Source organism: Rhinatrema bivittatum, chromosome 1, assembly GCF_901001135.1.
Source record: "Rhinatrema bivittatum chromosome 1, aRhiBiv1.1, whole genome shotgun sequence".
Classification (NCBI taxonomy): Eukaryota; Metazoa; Chordata; class Amphibia; order Gymnophiona; family Rhinatrematidae; genus Rhinatrema; species Rhinatrema bivittatum.
In genome coordinates this window covers 411,647,016-411,666,031 of record NC_042615.1, presented here as the reverse complement: position 1 = coordinate 411,666,031, position 19,016 = coordinate 411,647,016, and the positions used below count along the sequence as shown (strand labels likewise).

Sequence of the window (19,016 nt, the reverse complement as noted above, 5' to 3'; positions counted from 1 at the left end):
AGTAGTTGGTGTTCCACCTTCACGGAGCGGAAGGATGGAGGGCTGCTATTTCCAAAAAAAATAAACAAAAAAATAAAACCAGGGGTGGGTATGAGTATGGGGCAAGGGGGTGGCCTGCTTGTTGCAGCGGTTGCTACCCCTAATTGAGCTGGATGTCACTTGGATGCAGATTCAAAGCTGCTCTCTAATTGGGTGGAGGGGAAATTAGGGCTGGAGGGTACGGAAGCCAATAGTAACAGGTGGGAGAGAGAAAAAGGGAAAAAAAATGGATAAAGTGCATGGCTTGCTGGGCAGACTTGATGGGCCGTTTGTGTCTTCTTCTGCTGTCATTTCTATGTTTCTATGTTTCTATTTTTGTTATGATTTTCCATAAGCCATTGCTATCTTATTCTCGTGAAGTTTGTAATTGGAGCATGTGTAGCAAGTGACTTTGGTGACTGGAACAGAATGATGCCAACTATGAGCCAGAGAAGATCAAGCAGGGGTTTCTGGAGAGAATCATTCAATGGAGAATTGCCTTAGCTGAGAAAGAAGTGAAAGAAACTGTGGGTTTTCCAGAACAGAAGAGTAATCCGCAAAGGAATCAAATTGCTCAAAGCTCAATGTGTCCAGCAATGTCCCGTGTCTGACCACAGATTGAAGGAGTATTCACTGAAGATTGAGTAGGCAATCAAAAGAATAATGAAGCCATCCGTGCCATGCATGTGCAGTCCCTCCTGGTTTGGAGTTTATCTAGGGGGAGTGCACAGAAACCACATATCAAGGAGCAGGAGCATAGGAGGCCAGATAAAGTAGCCAAGCTCTCTCTGCTAGTTGTGGCAGATAGGCTAGCTATCGAGGCTGTGGAAAGTTCCAAACCTTACAAAATAGAATGCAAGGCCTGCATGGAGCAGAAAGAAGTGAGGCCTACACTAGGAGTGGTAAGTACCCAAAAGAACTTTGGAGTGGCTGTTGGGAAACAAGAGAGGCCAGAATGGGGGCCCAGTGTAATCAAAGTCATTTATCCAGATGGGCTGAGCGTAAGGACCTGCCATACCACCCCACTGAAAAGGCATTCATGCAACTGAAGTTCAGTGTCATAGCAACTTAGTAATGAAGGCAAAATAGGCCCAGTTGGCCCATCCAGGCTGCCCCAGCAAGCTGGATACTCTCTTGTTTCTCTCGTGGGTAGTAATTGCCACTCTGTGTAGTTCCCTCAAAGCCTTAGGATAAGGCTAGAATATTTGCAATCAATCAAAACCAAGCAACTGACAAACTCATAAATTACTGCTAACAAACATTTTTACTGGATGAGGAGCCTTCTTGATAATTCAGACAATTCTGCTTGATGTACTTTGCTTTGGGACTTGGTTTGTAGAAGCCATCCTGTGCTTTTTCCCTTATATCTGCATGTCAGCACCCCAGACTTAAAGTCAAGGCCCATATTGGTTGTTGTCTGTATCCAATTCCCCTTTCCCACCCACCTCTCCACCCCCATTGTCAAAGCAAGGAGTGATGTTGCAGTTGCGTCAAAAGTATCAAGACTATTGATTGAGGGTACTAATCCCCATGCCTTCTGTTAAGGGCAGTAACTGCCTCTCCATGCAGGTTACCCCCATCCACCCCTCTTCTTTATTTCCAGTCTCTAGCCTTTAGATATCCACAGTGTTTTATCCCATGCCCCTTTGAATTCATTTACTGTTTTCTTCTTCATCACCTTCCCTGCAAGGTCATTCTAAGTATCCACCCCCCTCTCTGTGAAGAAAATATTTCCTGACATTAGTTCTGAATCGTTCCCCCTGGCGTTTCATTTTGTGACCCCCTAGTTCTACTCTTTCCTTTCTGACAGAAAAGGTTCAAAGTTTGTACATCATTAAACCTTTCAGGTATGTGAAGATCTGTATCATATCTCCCCTTCCCTCCTGTCTTTCAAGTATACAGTTTTAGATCCTTCAGCCTCTCCTCATATGTCTTCCGAAACAGATCCCCCACCATTCTCTGGCCGCATCCATCTTGTCTCTATCCTTTTAGAGATACAGTGTTCCAGAACTGAACACAATATTCCAAGTGAGTCCTCACCAAGGAACTGTAGAAGAGCATTATCACCTCCTTCCAGGGTTGCCAACTGCCTGCTTTTATTGTGGACAGCCAGGTTTTCAGGCATTGTATTCAGTGTCTGCTCAGAAGTACCGACAAGACGCTAAAAGTCTGGTTTTTCAGGTGGCTCCTCCTCTCTCCCACAGCCTCTTAGAGGGTAAAAAAGGCAGGTTTGGAGCTTATCAGAGGAGAGCTGCTCTGGTCAGAAAAGAGAAAACCTAGAAACGTGTGTTCCACATCCTGTGGACTTCACACAAGGAATCATGTACGGTTTACCAATAAAACAAAATGTCCAGAATATTCAAGACAAGCTACCTTTCAAGGAATATAGAAAAGTAAGGGAGAGGAGAGAGAGAGAATCTGCTCATCAAACATACTCTGCAAAGCAGAAATTAGTCAGTGTCGTTTAAATACTGGAAAAAAAGAAAAGATCCTAAAACGTGTTACCACACAAAAAAACATATACAATCTATCAACAAAAAAAAATACTAATATCAAAGATAATCTACCTTTCAAAGAAGCTAAGAAAGGTAAAAGAGAAAACAAAAACCAGGGAATTCAGTAGAGTCAGTCTACTCATCAACATACACTGCCCGGAGGCAGAAAGGAATCACTGATGCTCAGTCAGTGTCCTGTAGCTCATCATATAGACCTGTTTCACCGTAGAAGGGGGGGGTAGGGGGTAGGGGTGGCATTACAGGACAGAAAAAAAGAGCCCAACCAAAACCAGAACCCTAATAACCTACCTAGTTTGGGTCCTGCGCTTTCCTGACTCAAACTTTTCCAGGAAACCAGAATCTGAGTTCTGTTAGAAAAACAATATTCTAAGGGTCTTAAAAGCCCTACAATAGCCTATTTTGTTTTTTGCTGTTGCTTATACCAGACAAAAAGACCATTAGATTAATTGTACATTTCATATTATTTAGGCCGAGATGTCAGACAGCCTATGTTTTTTACTTTTTTATACAAAAGAGAGGGATAGAAAGCCTCTACCTCTGAAGGAGTTAATACCAGCAATTCCCACTGGCACTGCCCTCCTGTTCCTGGGGAGTTTCTGTATCTAATGTTGCTTTCTCACTAGGGGGCCAATGCAATAATCTCACGGAAAGCGGAGCGCTGTTTCTTAACGCATGCATGGCACCCGCAAGGGGGGGGCGCCTTGCAATATTTAAATTAGGGGGGGCGTGCTAGGAAGGAGGTGCTAGGGTCGCTTGCGCAACCTTAGCGCCTCCCAGGGGCGGATTGTGGGAAAATAGTGGCCCGGGGGATTTTTCTCCATACTGGCCCATGGGTATCCAATTACACATACAATTTGGTGAGTCACCAAATACAGAATAAAGGGACCATATAAAATATACACAGAAATGCACAAACTAAACTGGAAATCACAACAAGTTAGACATTATGTAATGCAGCAATGGAAAAACAGAAAATACCATCATTCCTCATAAAACATCAAAACAATAAAATCAAGAACTTTAACACATCAATCACAATAGGAAAATCATACTAAAAATATATATTTCAAAACTGCTGATGAATAGAACCTCCAGTAATTTAACTCATATACAAATTTTTGAAAATTTCCGTACCGCCAATAAAATATTTCAAAACAGCATATATATCAAATAACATTCAATAATTAAAACTCTGAACCTCTCTCATTCCTCTGCTGCCACTGTCACTGATGCCGCATGGCTATTGGGGAGGCGCCGATTGCTGCTACTGACACTGAAGCCCATTCTGCTGCCTCCTCTTGTGCAGGCCCCATGGGCTTCCACTTTCTCCATGCTGATCTTGTAATTGTGAGATCCGCATAGAGAAAGGCTACTCTTGCATATTCCCAACAGATTACATGTGCCAATCACTAAAAGTAAATTTTTTTTTTTTTTACCTTTGCTGTCTGACCGTAGTTTTCTAATCGGTTGGTCACAAGTCTTTTTTTCTATTTCTTTTCTCTCCATCTTCTTCCCTCAAACACACAGTCAGTTTCTTCATTCTCACATGCATTTCTCTCTCTCATACACACACAGGCTCTCACTGTCACATGCTGTTGATTCTCACACACCCAGGCTCTCTCTCCTCACTCCCACATGCTATCTTGCTCAGCACAGGTTCTCACTGTCACATGCTGTCTCTCATACAATCATTCACACACACAGGCTCTCACTGGCACATGCTGTTTGATTCTCACACACCCAGGCTCTCTCTCACTCCCACATGCTATCTTGCTCAATCACAGGCTCTCACTGTCACATGCTGTCTCTCTCACACCACACACAGGCTCTCACTGTCACATGCTCTCTCTCTCACCCACACACAGGCTCTCACTGTCACATGCTGTCTCTCATACAATCATTCACACACACAGGCTCTCACTGGCACATGCTGTTTGATTCTCACACACCCAGGCTCTCTCTCACTCCCACATGCTATCTTGCCTCAATCACAGGCTCTCACTGTCACATGCTGTCTCTCTCACACACACACAGGCTCTCACTGTCACATGCTCTCTCTCTCTCACACACACACAGGCTCTCACTGTCACATGCTGTCTCTCATACAATCATTCACACACACAGGCTCTCACTGGCACATGCTGTCTGAGTCTCACACACACAGGCTCTCTCTCATTCCCACATGCTATCTTGCTCAAGCACAGGTTCTCACTGTCACATGCTGTCTCTCATACAATCATTCACACACACAGGCTCTCACTGGCACATGCTGTCTGAGTCTCACACACACAAGCTCTCTTTCATTCCCACATGCTATCTTGCTCAATCACAGGCTCTCACTGTCTCATGCTGTCTCTCTCACCACACATAGGCTCTCACTGTCACATGCTCTCTCTCATCTCACACACACACACACAGGCTCTCACTGTCACATGCTCTCTCTCTCACACACACAGGCTCTCACTGTCACATGCTGACTCTCACACACACAAGCTCTCTCTCTCTCCCACATGCTGTCTTGCTCAAGCACAGGCTCCTCACTGTCAAATGCTGTCTCTCTCACACACACAGAGGCTCTCACATGCTGTCTCTGCAAACATTCAGGTCCTCACTCTCACACACAATCTCTCAACTCATCTCATACACGCACAGATACACACTCTACAGCCTCTCTCTCATCTCTGGGCCTCCTCTTCGCGGGTCGCCGCAGGATGGGCTCTGCAGCGGCCCTGATCTTCTCGGGCCCTCTTCCTCTTCTTGGGCTGCTGCGAGTTGGGATTCGCAGCGGCTGCTCCTCTTCTGCACGCACTGATGCTCCTCCTCCTTCCTGCCCACATTGGCTCCGGCAACGTTTACTTCCGGGGCCGCGCAAGCAGGAAGGAGGAGGAGCATCATTGCGTTTAAACGCAATCTTTTTCTGTCGGGCCGTGGTGACGTGGAGCTCCACCACGGCCCTGCCGATCTGCCTGCTATGTGTGTGCGAGCAATGGTATCCCAAGGGGGCCTTCCTGCGCCCGGGGGCATTGGCTCCCCTTGGGATACCACTGCTTGCGGCGCCCTAGGCCCAGGCTTAATGCTTCAACCGGCCCTGGCTTCCACTCTTGGAGAAATGTCACGTGATTGGGGTAACCGGCCCACCGGGGCATGCCCGAAGCCCCGATAGGCCAATCCGCCCCTGGCGCCTCCTTTGTAATGCGACCCGCCCCGGCTGCCGCTTATGAAGTCCGACGCACTGTATTGCATCGGCCCCTAGGTTCTCCCTCTTGCAATGAGGGAATGAGGGCCTCTAGCTCCTGTACCACCTTATCATTCCCCACCTCCCACTTTCTATACTTTACAGGGGAAGGAAGAGGTTTCTGGTACTCGGACAAAGACTTCAAAGTTTGCATTTACTACAGCCCGGCTCATAATTTCCTGCACTTTATCCCCCTTTTTCTTTATCCTAGGCCTAAAGTTGCCAGGGGAGGTGCGAGGACAAATCTGGGAAAGGAGGATGGGCTCATCTGCCACTTCCTTCAAAGGTGGCGACTGCACCTTTAACTCTAAATCTCCTGGGGAGATGATGGTCCTTCTCCTAGGCACTGAAGGAACTTTATATGGATTAAGTAAACACAAAATGGGGGTTTAAAAGAATGAGGAAGGAATCAAAAACCAAAACCAGGTCAAGGCTTACTGCTCCTAAACAAAACCCTTGGCTTTTGCTGCTACTCTCCCCAGGTTTGAGCCCCATCCACAGCCTGCACTGTTCTAGAAGATAAAGGAAAAAAGTACATCCAAACCCTACCCTTCAGTTGTTTGAGAACAGGAACCTTGAAGGTGAGGAAAGGCTTCCTGAGGAGTAGCAGCAGAAGCAGGGAGGAGAGGAAAGGGAAAGAAGGGAGGTTTGGTGGAGGGAAAGGCTATCTGCTCTGCCTGGCAAGGAAGTCCAGCAAACTCTCTCTTGCCAAATCCTGGAGAACAGCACAGCCCTCAGCTCCCTGTGGCTCTACAGAGCTCCACAGCAATGATTCTCTGGGTCCCACCTCCTCTCTCTCATTGTGTTCTATGATTGGATGGCATGGGGTGAGGAAGCAGGGCACAGCACAACCCTCAGTTCCCAGTGGCTCCATAGATGTATGAACAATGGCCCTCTTAGTCCCAGTCTGTCCCTCTCAGCAGGCTGGACCAGGGCCTGGGAAGGGGCTGCAGAGAGCCCTATCAAGACAGATATAAGCACAGGGGAGAAGGTGGAGAGACAGACAAACCCAGACAGACAGACAAGCGGGAAGAGAAGAGAGAGACAGAGAGGGGGCAGAGATCAAAGGGGAGATAGACATGTAGTGGGGAGCATGGGATGGTTGAGACATGGGGGGTATGGAGGGAGGGAATGGGTCCCAGGATCTCACACTAAGTCCAGCCAACAGCTATCTAGGAAGTTGCTCTTTAGGCTGTATTTTCCTCCCTCACAAGTAAATTTTAAAAAGGTATGCGCCTGCTCCATAAATGCATGTATTGGGCACATGAGCAAAATATGCTCATTTTATATTATGTGTACACCATTTAAAATACCCCTAATGCATATATATGTTGGAGCCTTACATGTGTACTTGCAAGTGACTGGGGGGTGGGGGGGGGGGGGGGGAGAGAGAGAGAGAGATTCTTTTAATGGGCCAATCTGACACTCTCTATATATATTCCACTGTAAGGGGGGCACTTTAAACTCAGGGAGAGTTTTTGGGGGTTGGTATTATAAAAGCCTACAGACCCTTGTGCCCTAGGTAGACCAATGTAACATTGCCCCCCCCCCCAAAAAAAAACCCCACCCTGAATTGAAAATGCCCCCTTACAGTGGGATATTTATAGAGTCTGTCAGATTGGCCCTTTATAAGAGTCTCTCTCTCTCTCCTCTTCCTGTCCTGAGTCAATGTTGTACAGAATCCTGTGTGCCCTGTGAAATCAGAGACTTTTGTAAGCTATGAACAATCAATGAACTTAAAAATATTTTCTGTGTTCTAGTCTACTTTACAACATGGCATGTGCCACTACTTATGTAGAAGCAGCTTTCAGTGCAGTTTTCAGTGACTGAGTTTAGCAAAATTAAATTTTCTGTGATCTTATATTTGGTGAAATTCTTTTCTAAATATAATGCATTCAGCTGTGTTTAAACCTCCCAAAAACACTTTTTATTTGTTTTCTTTATTTGCTTCAAAATGGCTGAAGTATTGTTGGTCTGCAGAAAATCACTGTAAAGTAGGGATGTGAATCGTGTCCTCGATCGTCTTAACGATCGATTTCGGCTGGGAGGGGGAGGGAATCGTATTGTTGCCGTTTGGGGGGGTAAAATATTGTGAAAAATCGTGAAAAATCAAAAAAAACGTAAAATCGCCAAAACCGGCACATTAAAAAACCCCCTAAAACCCACCCCCGACCCTTTAAATTAAATCCCCCACCCAAATGACTTAAATAACCTGCGGGTCCAGCGGCGGTCCGGAACGGGCTCCTGCTACTGAATCTTGTTGTCTTCAGCCGGCGCCATTTTCCAAAATGGCGCCGAAAAATGGCGGCGGCCATAGACGAACACGATTGGACGGCAGGAGGTCCTTCCGGACCCCGCTGGACTTTTGGCAAGTCTTGTGGGGGTCAGGAGGCCCCCCCCCAAGCTGGCCAAAAGTTCCTGGAGGTCCAGCGGGGGTCAGGGAGCGATTTCCCGCCGCGAATCGTTTTCGTACGGAAAAATGGCGCCGGCAGGAGATCGACTGCAGGAGGTCGTTCAGCGAGGCGCCGGAACCCTCGCTGAACGACCTCCTGCAGTCGATCTCCTGCCGGCGCCATTTTCCGTACGAAACGATTCGCGGCGGGAAAATCGCTCCCTGACCCCCGCTGGACCTCCAGGAACTTTTGGCCAGCTTGGGGGGGGCCTCCTGACCCCCACAAGACTTGCCAAAAGTCCAGCGGGGGTCCGGAAGGACCTCCTGCCGTCCAATCGTGTTCGTCTATGGCCGCCGCCATTTTTCAGCGCCATTTTGGGAAAATGGCGCCGGCTGAAGACAACAAGATTCAGTAGCAGGAGCCCGTTCCAGACCGCTGCCGTTCCGGACCGCCGCTGGACCCGCAGGTTATTTAAGTCATTGGGGTGGGGGATTTAATTTAAAGGGGTGGGGGTGGGTTTTTAGGGGGTTTTAGTGTGCCGGCTCACGATTCTAATGATTTATAACGATAATCGTTAGAATCTCTATTGTATTGTGTTCCATAACGGTTTAAGACGATATTAAAATTATCGGACGATAATTTTAATCGTCCTAAAACGATTCACATCCCTACTGTAAAGGTTGTTTTAATTTTTGGAACAATAGAGCTGCTGCTGGGAGGCCTAAAGCTTTGCATCTGCATGTATTGCAAACATTTGTCAATGGCAGGCATGGGGAGTTTTCCAATCTATTAAGAAAATAGAAAAATTAAAATTAGATGATAAAATCAGTGTTGTTCTAGACCTAGCCATGAACAAATTTGCTTTTAAAGCATGTGGTTTTCTGCCTTAAAAAAAGTACCTGCACGGATAGATATATGATTTTGAAATTATTTCTGCGAAACAGGGAAAAGTTGTTCTACGGGCAAAAGATCTGGATGTTCCCAGACATTATTAAGGCAACACAGATCCGGAGAAAAAAGATGCTCGAGATGTGCCAGGATGCGAGGATGATGGGTGCCAGGATAACTATAAGATACCCCTGTAAATGTATTTTGATTTGGAATAATGCATGCTACATTTTTTTTCGAGCCTGACCAATTACATGGGTTCTTGGATAGCCATAAGAATGAGGGGAGTGAGGACTAAACGTCTCGAGCCAGAAAAAATGTTTGAGTCCTCCTTAATTTCTTTAATTGTAATTACTATAAAGATAATGTTCCTTTAAATCTTGGATCTCCCAAAATTTCCACTTAACAGTTAAATATGATAGATGGAGAGTGAAGGAAATAATTGTTTGAATGATACGTTTCCTGAATTATTTGTTTTTCCTTTAATGATTGTATGAAAAAAGGAAATTTTTCTGTATATCATATTAAAATCACATAAATAAAGAATTATAAAAAAAAAAAAAAGTACCTGCAGGTGCAAATTTATGCAGGTACTATTCAGGAGGCAATGAAAGTAAAACCACCCATGTAGTTTTGCTTTGATTAATGCGGAAAACTCCAGGGATAAAAACTATTGTGGGATTTGTCAGTCCATGGGTAGCTTGATTATTCCAGAGATCATACATAATAAAATGTAACTAAATTTCAGATACTTTTAGAAAAGAAACAGTAAACAAATGCACACTTTAGATTTATTGAACTGATATCTAATATTTCACTAATTTTCAGCATTTATTCTTCCTTTTCTTCTCCATGTGTAAGGATATAGCATACGGATTTGTAATCCAAGCTGCCCTGTGCGTTGGGAACGAAAGACTTGAACATCTGATCAGCCTGCATTATATTTAAAAAGAAAAAAAAAGAAAAAAGAAAAATTATCATTGCACAGTTATACAGAGGGCAAAATGAAAGCAATTTCCATGGGCAAAATGCAATTTTACCTGCAGGAATGAGCAGTTTTACCCATGTAGAGATTGGAAAATGTTCAAAGTATTCAGCAATGTGTGTACTTTTATTTATATATTTCTGTAGGTGCTTCTGGGGTAGGGTTAGGTCAGGGAAGGTAACTACCATACATACAAAGTTTTGGATATACAAAACTATATGTGTTATTTTTTTCCCTAAAGAAAATACCTGAACACAAAGCAGGTACAGATTTGTGCTGAAATATTTTACCTACAGACTTTGCACCAAGTTTCAGAAGGTGCATACTTTCTCTCTAAACTTGCCATTGATACAAAGTAGTCATGGACATTTCTTCTTGCTTTTGGTATGGGTATTTTTTGCATGGAAAATAACATGCCAATAATAGAAATTGCAAGGTATACCTGTTATGTTCCTTCCCCTGTCCTCACATGACCCCAGAAAACCTCCATCAAATGCAGCTAAAGGTATTGGGGAACTTTTAGCAGCACTGACAAAGGGTAATTTAAAATAGCCACTTGACACAGATGGATTGCTTTCTACCCATATGATTGGGTGTCTATTGAATTGGATCTTAATTAGGGGCCTATTTAGTGAACCACATTAAAAACAAATGGTTGTAGTGTGGGTTATTTACTGTGGTATACACCCAGTACTCTTCAGGTGTCCTCCAAAAGTATTAACTAGTAAACCTTCCCCCTTCCAAAAATGACACACGAGAGACCAGCAGCCACTGACCTCCAAACCCTCCCCCCCCATTCTTCCCTACCAGTAGAAAGTAGAGATGTGAATCGTGTGATCGATCGTCTTAACGATCGATTTCGGCTGGGGGGGGGGAGGGAATCGGATTGTCGCAGTTTTGTTTTTTTAAATATCGTGTAAATCGTAAATCGGGGGAGGGCGGGAAAACCGTCACACTAAAACAACCCTAAAACCCACCCCGACCCTTTAAAATAAATCCCCCACCCTCCCGAACCCTCCCAAAATGTCTTAAATTACCTGGGGTCCAGTGGGGGGGGTCCCGGTGTGATGTTCCACTCTCGGGCCATGGGTGCATTTGATAGAAATGGCGCCAGCGCTACCTTTGCCCTGTCATATGACAGGGCAAAGGTAGCGCCGGCGCCATTTTGGTTCCTGTCCCCCCGACGTCGCGAGCGTAGGAGATCGCTCCCGGACCCCCACTGGACCCCCAGGGACTTTTGGCCAGCTTGGGGGGGCCTCCTGACCCCCACAAGACTTGCCAAAAGTCCAGCGGGGGTCCGGGAATGACCTCCTGCACTCGAATCGTGTTGCCGTAATGCAAAATTGGCGTCGCCAGTATGGCCATATTGCCGTACTGCAAAACGCCGTATGGCCATATTGCCGTACTGCAAAACGCCGGCCGTATGGCCGGCGCCATTTTGCATTACGGCAACACGATTCGAGTGCAGGAGGTCGTTCCCAGACCCCCGCTGGACTTTTGGCAAGTCTTGTGGGGGTCAGGAGGCCCCCCCCAAGCTGGCCAAAAGTCCCTGGGGGTCCGGGAGCGATCTTCTACGCTCGCGACATCGTGGGGCCAGGAACCAAAATGGCGCCGGCGCTACCTTTGCCCTGTCATATGACAGGGCAAAGGTAGCGCCGGTGCCATTTCTATCAAATGCACCCGTGGCCCGAGAGTGGAACATCACACCGGGACCCCCCCCCCCCCTCCACTGGACCCCAGGTAATTTAAGACATTTTGGGGGGTTCGGGAGGGTGGGGGATTTATTTTAAAGGGTCGGGGTGGGTTTAGGGTTGTTTTAGTGTGCCGGTTTTCCCGCCCTCCCCTTCCCCCGATTTACGATTTTTGACGATAAATCGGGGGAATTCCTATTATTTATCGCCTCTAATGATTTTTGACGATTTAAAATATATCGGACGATATTTTAAATCGTCAGAAAACGATTCACATCCCTAGTAGAAAGCCCCTCGGAATAAACAGGGCAGGAGCAATCCCAAACCAGAATCCAAAATAACACTAGCTAGGCCAAACCTGCTCTTTGCCCTGCATATCTAGAAAAGGGGAGGTTTCAGTTGCTCTTCAAGCTGTAAACCACTTCTGGATGGCAGAGTCATGAACATCAGCAGGCACATTAGTCTTTCAATGCCCTCACAAGCTAGTTGGGTGCACTGTGTTAAGCCTTTTGCATATTAATGTGCTGCTTTATATGCAACCCAGTGCATTAGTTTGTCAAGTGTTGAGCCTAATTTGTTGGCAGAAGATAGCATGTGTTAATTTCTGACAGTGCATGATAACATATTTAAGTACAAATTAAGCACTACTTTTGACATTTTAATGCATGTTAACGCATTATCACAGCTAAGTAAATAGGCCCCTTTGTGATGTATTTCAGCTCAAAAATATGATTCTATATATTCTTTTAGAAGGTAATTTTATAACCTCCCATGTAGGACTGAAGTCTGTGTTTAGTAAGTACACATAGGGGCAGATTTTTAAAAAATACGCGAGCGCGTACTTTTGTTCGCACACCAGGCGCGAACAAAAGTACGCTGGATTTTATAAGATACGCGCGTAGCCGCGCGTATCTTATAAAATCCGGGATCGGCGTGCGCAAGGAGGTGCACATTTGTGCAACCTGCGCGCGCCGAGCCCAGCGTGCACTGCCTGTTCCCTCCGAGGCCGCTCCGATTTCGGAGCGGCCTCGGAGGGAACTTTCTTTCGCCCTCCCCCCACCTTCCCCTCCCTTCCCCTACCTAACCCACCCCCCCGGCCCTATCTAAACCCCCCCTTACCTTTGTCGGCAAGTTACGCCTGCTTTCAGCAGGCGTAACTTTGCGTGCGTCGCCGGCAGCCCCGCTCTGTCCTCCGGTCCCGGGGGCTGGTCTGGAGGCCTCGACCATGCCCCCGGGCCGGCGCCACGCCCCCAAAACGCCACGGCACGCCCCCGAAACACCGTGTCGTTTTGGGGACGCTCCCAGACAAGCCCCCTCCCACCCCTTTTCGAAAGCCCCGGGACTTACGCACGTCCCGGGGCTTTACGTGCGCCGGCCTATGCAAAATAGGCACGCCGGCGCGCGAGGGCCCTGCGCGCGTAAATCTGGAAGGATTTACGCTCGCGGCCCTTTTAAAATCCGCCCCATAGATTTTAGCGCGAAATTTCAAAGCAGACTTACATAATACATAACTCCACTTTTAAAATTATTCGGTCAGTACCACATAAGCACACACATTTATATACCCCTTATCCCTTCCCGAGACCGAGGCCATGACCAAATATATTCAGGAGAACTTGGAAAGGGGATTTCATTCGACCTTCAACATCGCCTGCAGGGGCCGGCTTCTTCTTTGTGGCTAAGAAAAATGGCACTCTTTGACCCTGCATTGATTACCGGGGACTTAACGCCATAACCAAGAAAGGCCGGTACCTATTGCCCCTCATATCAGAGCTGTTGGACTGTCTACAGGGAGCCCAAATTTTTACCAAGTTAGATCTCCGGGAGGCATACAACCTGGTTTGGATTAAACCTGGAGACGAGTGGAAAACCGCTTTTAATACCCAGGATGGCCACTACAAGTATTTGGTGATGCCATTCGGATTATGTAATGCCCTCACGGTATTCCAACATATGATGAACGAAATCTTTTGGGACCTGCTATATTCCAGTGTAGTGGTCTAGCTGGATGATGTTCTTGTCTTCTCAAAGGACCTCCAGTCTCATCATCGCGATGTTCGTCAAGTCCTCCAACACCTGCGTGCCCATAAACTCTACACAAAACTGGAGAAATGCATATTTGAAGAAGAGTCTCTTCCCTTCCTGGGATAGCAAAAGTTGCTTACCTGTAACAGGTGTTCTCACAGGACAGCAGGATGTTAGTCCTCACATATGGGTAACATCATCAGGATGGAGCCCAATCACGGAAAACTTCTGTCAAAGTTTCCAGAACTTTGACTGGCCCCTACTGGGCATGCCCAGCATGGCACTAACCCTGCAGCCAGCAGGGGTCCCCCCTTCAGTCTTATTTGATAGCTATAGGCAGTGCCGAAAAAATAAAACAACAAAACGTTACGAACCCAACACCGCGGGGCAGCGGGCGGGTTTCGTGAGGACTAACATCCTGCTGTCCTGTGAGATCACCTGTTACAGGTAAGCAACATTTGTTTTCTCACAGGACAAGCAGGATGGTAGTCCTCACATATGGGCGAGTACCGAGCTGAGGATGTCCGAACATGCACCAAATGTACCCAACAGCATGCAACAGGCACAACAACTGGGGTGGAATTTGGTAGAGGGCATCCTAAACCCCACCGGGCAGGCAGAAGGGTGTTGGTACATCACGTTGGAAATAGGTTACGCAGGACAGATTGGCTGAAGATGGAATCTTGTCTTCTGGCTTTGTCTAGGCAATAGTGGGCTGCGAAAGTGTGGAGAGAACACCAGGTGGCAGCCCTGCAAATGTCAGGAAGTGGCACCGATCATAGGTGTGTTACTGAAATCGCTATGGCCCTCACAGAGTGTGCTTTAACACGGTCTTGAAAAGGAATGCCTGCTTGCTGATAGCAAAAAGATATGCAGTCCGTCAACCAGGAGGAGAGAGTCTGCTTACCCACAGGTTGCCCTAGTTTGTTGGGATGGAAAGAGACGAATAACTGAGTGCTCTTCCTGTGGGCAATTGTACGGTCTAGGTAGAATGCTAGAGCCCGTTTACAGTCAAGGGTATGCAGAGCCTGTTCCCCTGGGTTGGAGTGGGGCCTGGGGAAGAAAATTGGTAGTAGGATGGATTGATTAATGTGAAACTCCGAAACTACCTTAAGCAAAAACTTAGGGTGAGTGCGGAGTACCGCCCGGTCCTGCAGGAGTTTAGTGTAAGGCGGATAGGTAACTAGAGCCTGTAACTCACTAACCCTGCGAGCTGAAGTGATAGCCAAAAGGAAAATCACTTTCCATGTGAGATATTGTAGGTCAAGGAGTGAAGAGGTTCGAAGGGTGGTTTCATGAGCCGCCCGAGAACCAGATTAAGGTCCCAAGAAGGGGCCGGAGGACGTAAAGGTGGCTTGATATGGAGCAATCCTTTAAGAAAACGTGTTACGAGGGGTTGTACCGATATAGGGACATCCCCGACACCTTTATGGAAGGCGGCTACCACACTGACATGCATTCTGATGGAAGAGGTCTTTAGACCTGATTCCGATAAATGCCAGAGATAGTCCAAAAACCTTGGGATTGGACAGGAAAAGGGATCAAGGGATTGCGAAGAACACCATGATGTTTACCTTTTCCATTTATAGGAATAAGATTTTCTTGTGGAAGGCTTTTGTGAAGCAATCAGGACACGAGAAACCGAATCTGAAAGGTTAAGTAGTTGAAGAATTAACCTTTCAACATCCATACCGTCAGGGACAAGGCCTGAAGATTGGGATGGCGTAGACATCCGTCGTTCTGAGTGATCAGAAGCGGGTGCGTTCCCAAGGTAATGTGCCTGCGGATGGAGAGATCCTAGAGTATGGGAAACCACACTTGACGTGGCCAGTGAGGTGCTATCAGGATCATGGTTCCCTTGTCCTGACAGAGCTTCCCGAGAGAGTCTTCGAGAGAAGAGGAAGTAGAGGGAATGCATAGAGCTGACCATTTGCCCTCGAGAGAGAGAATGCCTCTCGGGGCTGAGAGCGCTGGCTCCGAATGAGGGAGCAGTAATTGTCCACTTTGTGGTTCTGAGGGGACGCAAAGAGGTCTATGTCGGGATAACCCCTTTGACCTGCCCCTCTGGATCTTGATCAAATTTGAATTAATGACTGGAAGGGGGACAGTAAGCAAATCCATGGCTCTAGTGTTAAACTTTCAAAAAGGTATTGGGTGTCACGTGATGCGGTGAGCCGGGGGAGACGCACTCTCCAGGGCTCCGGGTGCCACCCCTCGAAATCGGGTGAATAAAGAACTAAACACAGGAGAAAAAATACTCTTACAGGCGGCAGAAGGTGGATCATGTCCTTCAGTGACGGCAATACAGCAAAAACGTTAAGGGATGACCTCAAAGTGGCCCAGAAAGAAAGCCCAAAATCAATGGGGCAGAGGGCAAAATGGCGGACACTCGAGGCACCGCCAACAGCACGGCGCTCGATGAGAGGGGAGTTGAACGGCTTACCATGGCAGTGGTAGCTGCATTAGAGGACAAATTTGATGCTATCAGTGAAAGTTTTGCGGCTCTAAAAGAAACGCTAGGAGACTTCATCCACTGCATAGACATAGCTGAAGGCAGAATATCCGTGATGGAGGAAGACAATATGGCAATCATGGCAAAGGTAACTGCGATGGAGACGGTCCTCAAAGCGGTGGAGGAAAAACTGGAAGATTTAGAGAATCGGACATGCAAGACAACCTAAAATTCTTGGGGATTCTGGAGGCGATCACGGACAGTGAACTTAAGAAGACGCTGGAGGAATGGTTGCCACGTGAACTGCAATTACCCAATCTGGCTGGGGGAAATTTGCATAGAAAGGACACCTAGACTGGGCCCCAAACGGGACACGGAGAGACGGCCTAGGTTAGTAATCGCCCGATTCCTAAACTGGGCGCATTGAGCAACGATTCTGGCAGCATATAGAAAGACCAAAGCAATGAAATTTCAGGAACATAAAATTATTATATTTCATGATTATTCAGCGGCAGTGGTGGCACTGGCAAAGCGGAAATCTTTTTCAAGCACTTGTCAGGAACTGTATAATCAGAACCTTTGTTTTGCACTCCAATATCCGGCGGTTCTTAAAGGTGTGGAAGGAAGGAAAAGTATTCTCTTTCGACTCCCCATGAAAGGCTGAAGAATGACTTGCAAACGCCAAGGAATAGACCTGAGGAACAGTATGGCTGGGTTTGTTTGGTTTCTTGGAGCACACTCTCATACCACAAGAGAGGCTGCACTTTTTACAGCAGGTTTGGAGCCCAAGAGAGGACTTTTCTTTAAAGGGCTCAAGTTATATAGTTCTCAGGTTTTTCTCTGTTATATGTTAAATGTGTGGTTAACTTGTATATCTCCTACCTAATAAGACCTGACAACACTGAGGGTCTAGGAAATATGACCGTGATGCCTGCAGGGATCCAGGGAGCAGTACAGAAAAGAGGGACAGGCCAGCAAGCGGGATATGGGAACACATTGTTGAGGGGTGGCACCCGAGCGCACACATTACGGACCTCAACCCCAGTATGGCTGGGGACGGTGTTATTTGTGAAACAGGGAATATGAGGGAAGGGGTAGAGGGAAGCAGCAGGAACAGGGGAGGGACAGGGTACGAGAGGGGGGTGGGGGTGGGCGGGGGGGAGGAGGAAGGGTGAGCAGGATCTTTATCTCAAACCTGTCTGTGGGGGAAGAGAAAGGATTGGAGGGAAGGCCACATACCAGAAATTCCTAGGGGCCCAAGCTGGGGGGGGGGGAGGGGTTCCTTTGGGCTCTATATCAGCACTGAGCTTTATATATTACATGACAGCTTTAAAAACAGGATGAATAAGGTATGATGTGGTTTCATGGAATGTAGGAGGCATAGGATCCCCAGTAAAGAGACAAAAAATACTCAGGCGCATTGTTTATGCAAAAAGTGGGGGTGGTTGGCCTACAGAAAACCCACCTAACCTCGGAGGAGAGCAAAAAACTGAAACGCAATTGGGTGGGTCACTGCTTTTATGCCCCGGCTGTCAACGTAAGGCAGGGGTAGCAATACAGTTACATAAGAATGTTCATTTTGAGCTGCTTCAGCAGATAAAAGATGACACTGGCCGATATCTTATAGTGGTGGGTAAAATATGGGGACGAGATTTCACCTTCTGTATGATGTATGCTCCAAACTTGTACTCATGCTCCTTATTTCAGACATTAGTGGCTAAAATAATCCCTGTCCTACGAGGTCAGCTAATTCTTTTAAGGGACTTTAATTGTGTAAAAGACCCAACATTGGATAGATCTGGAACAGTAGTCCCTATGAGTGGGGGGAAGCCCAAAGGCATAGAATATCTATGCAATGAGTTAAACACCATGGACATCTGGCGTACTTTACACCCAATGGAACGTGATTATACCCACATCTCGAGTGCTCACGCTACGATGTCTAGGATAGATTAAATTCTAGTGGCTGAAACTTTTTTTTTCCAAAATTGAGAAAGCCCACATAGGCCCTATTGAGATCTCTAATCTTGCTATTTTATGGATTGACGTCAAAGTAAGGGAGGAGGAGAAGGCAGGAGTACGGAGATGGAGATTTCCAGGGTATTTGGCTGAAAATCAGACATTCAGGAGTTCTTACGTTATAAATGGAACGAGTACGAAAGTAACAATACCAGCACAAGAGGATCCTTGTCTATATTGGGAAGCGGGTAAAGTAGTTATGCGGGGAGAGATTCTAGCATATATGATTGCCCGCTCTAAGAATATGCATAGTCAAATTAAATGCCTAGAAAGAAAGCTCCAACAGGCCAAGCAAGATCTGGCATTCCAAAATACACCACCGAGATGGGCTGAATACTGTTGCGTCCGTCGATGCTCGACGCCCTCACTCCGCTCTCTTTACCTCTGTGGCGACTCCCTCCAGGTTTGATGGATGGCTGGCTGCCGCGGTGGTCTCCATGCTCGAGGTTGCTGATCCGCCATGTTGCCTGATGACCTAGGGTGCGCGCACTCTGATTGAAAGTACCAGCTAGGGGCGCGAAAACTCAGGAGCATCCCACCTGAGATGACGTCATCCGCTTCCAGTATTTAAAGTTCCCTAATTCACTATTTAACGGAGTTAGCAAGGAGGGGATTGCTTCAGCTTTTCCTCCCAAGCTACTCTGCCTCTTCGGACTTACCAGAGGTACCCGCTCCTCGGGGGCCTTGCTCTTTCTGTACTTTCAGATTACAGATAGGAACCGGTACTCGCTCCTCGAGGGCCCATGTTCCTGGACATTCTGAAGATTCTCTACTGCCTGAAAGCTATCGCTGCT

The 19,016-nt window shown here is 46.9% G+C and overlaps 1 protein-coding gene across 1 annotated transcript in view; it reads right to left on the bottom strand.

Annotated features, from left to right (window-relative positions):
* Positions 1 to 9,827: 9,827 nt before the first annotated feature.
* Positions 9,828 to 19,016, bottom strand: part of MYL5 (myosin light chain 5) — a 185,486-nt gene continuing 176,297 nt past the window's right edge. The window contains exon 7 of the mRNA XM_029602476.1: positions 9,828 to 9,983. Coding sequence (XP_029458336.1) covers positions 9,882 to 9,983 — 102 coding nt within the window. The 3' untranslated portion in view covers positions 9,828 to 9,881. The remainder of the gene's footprint in view (positions 9,984 to 19,016) is intronic.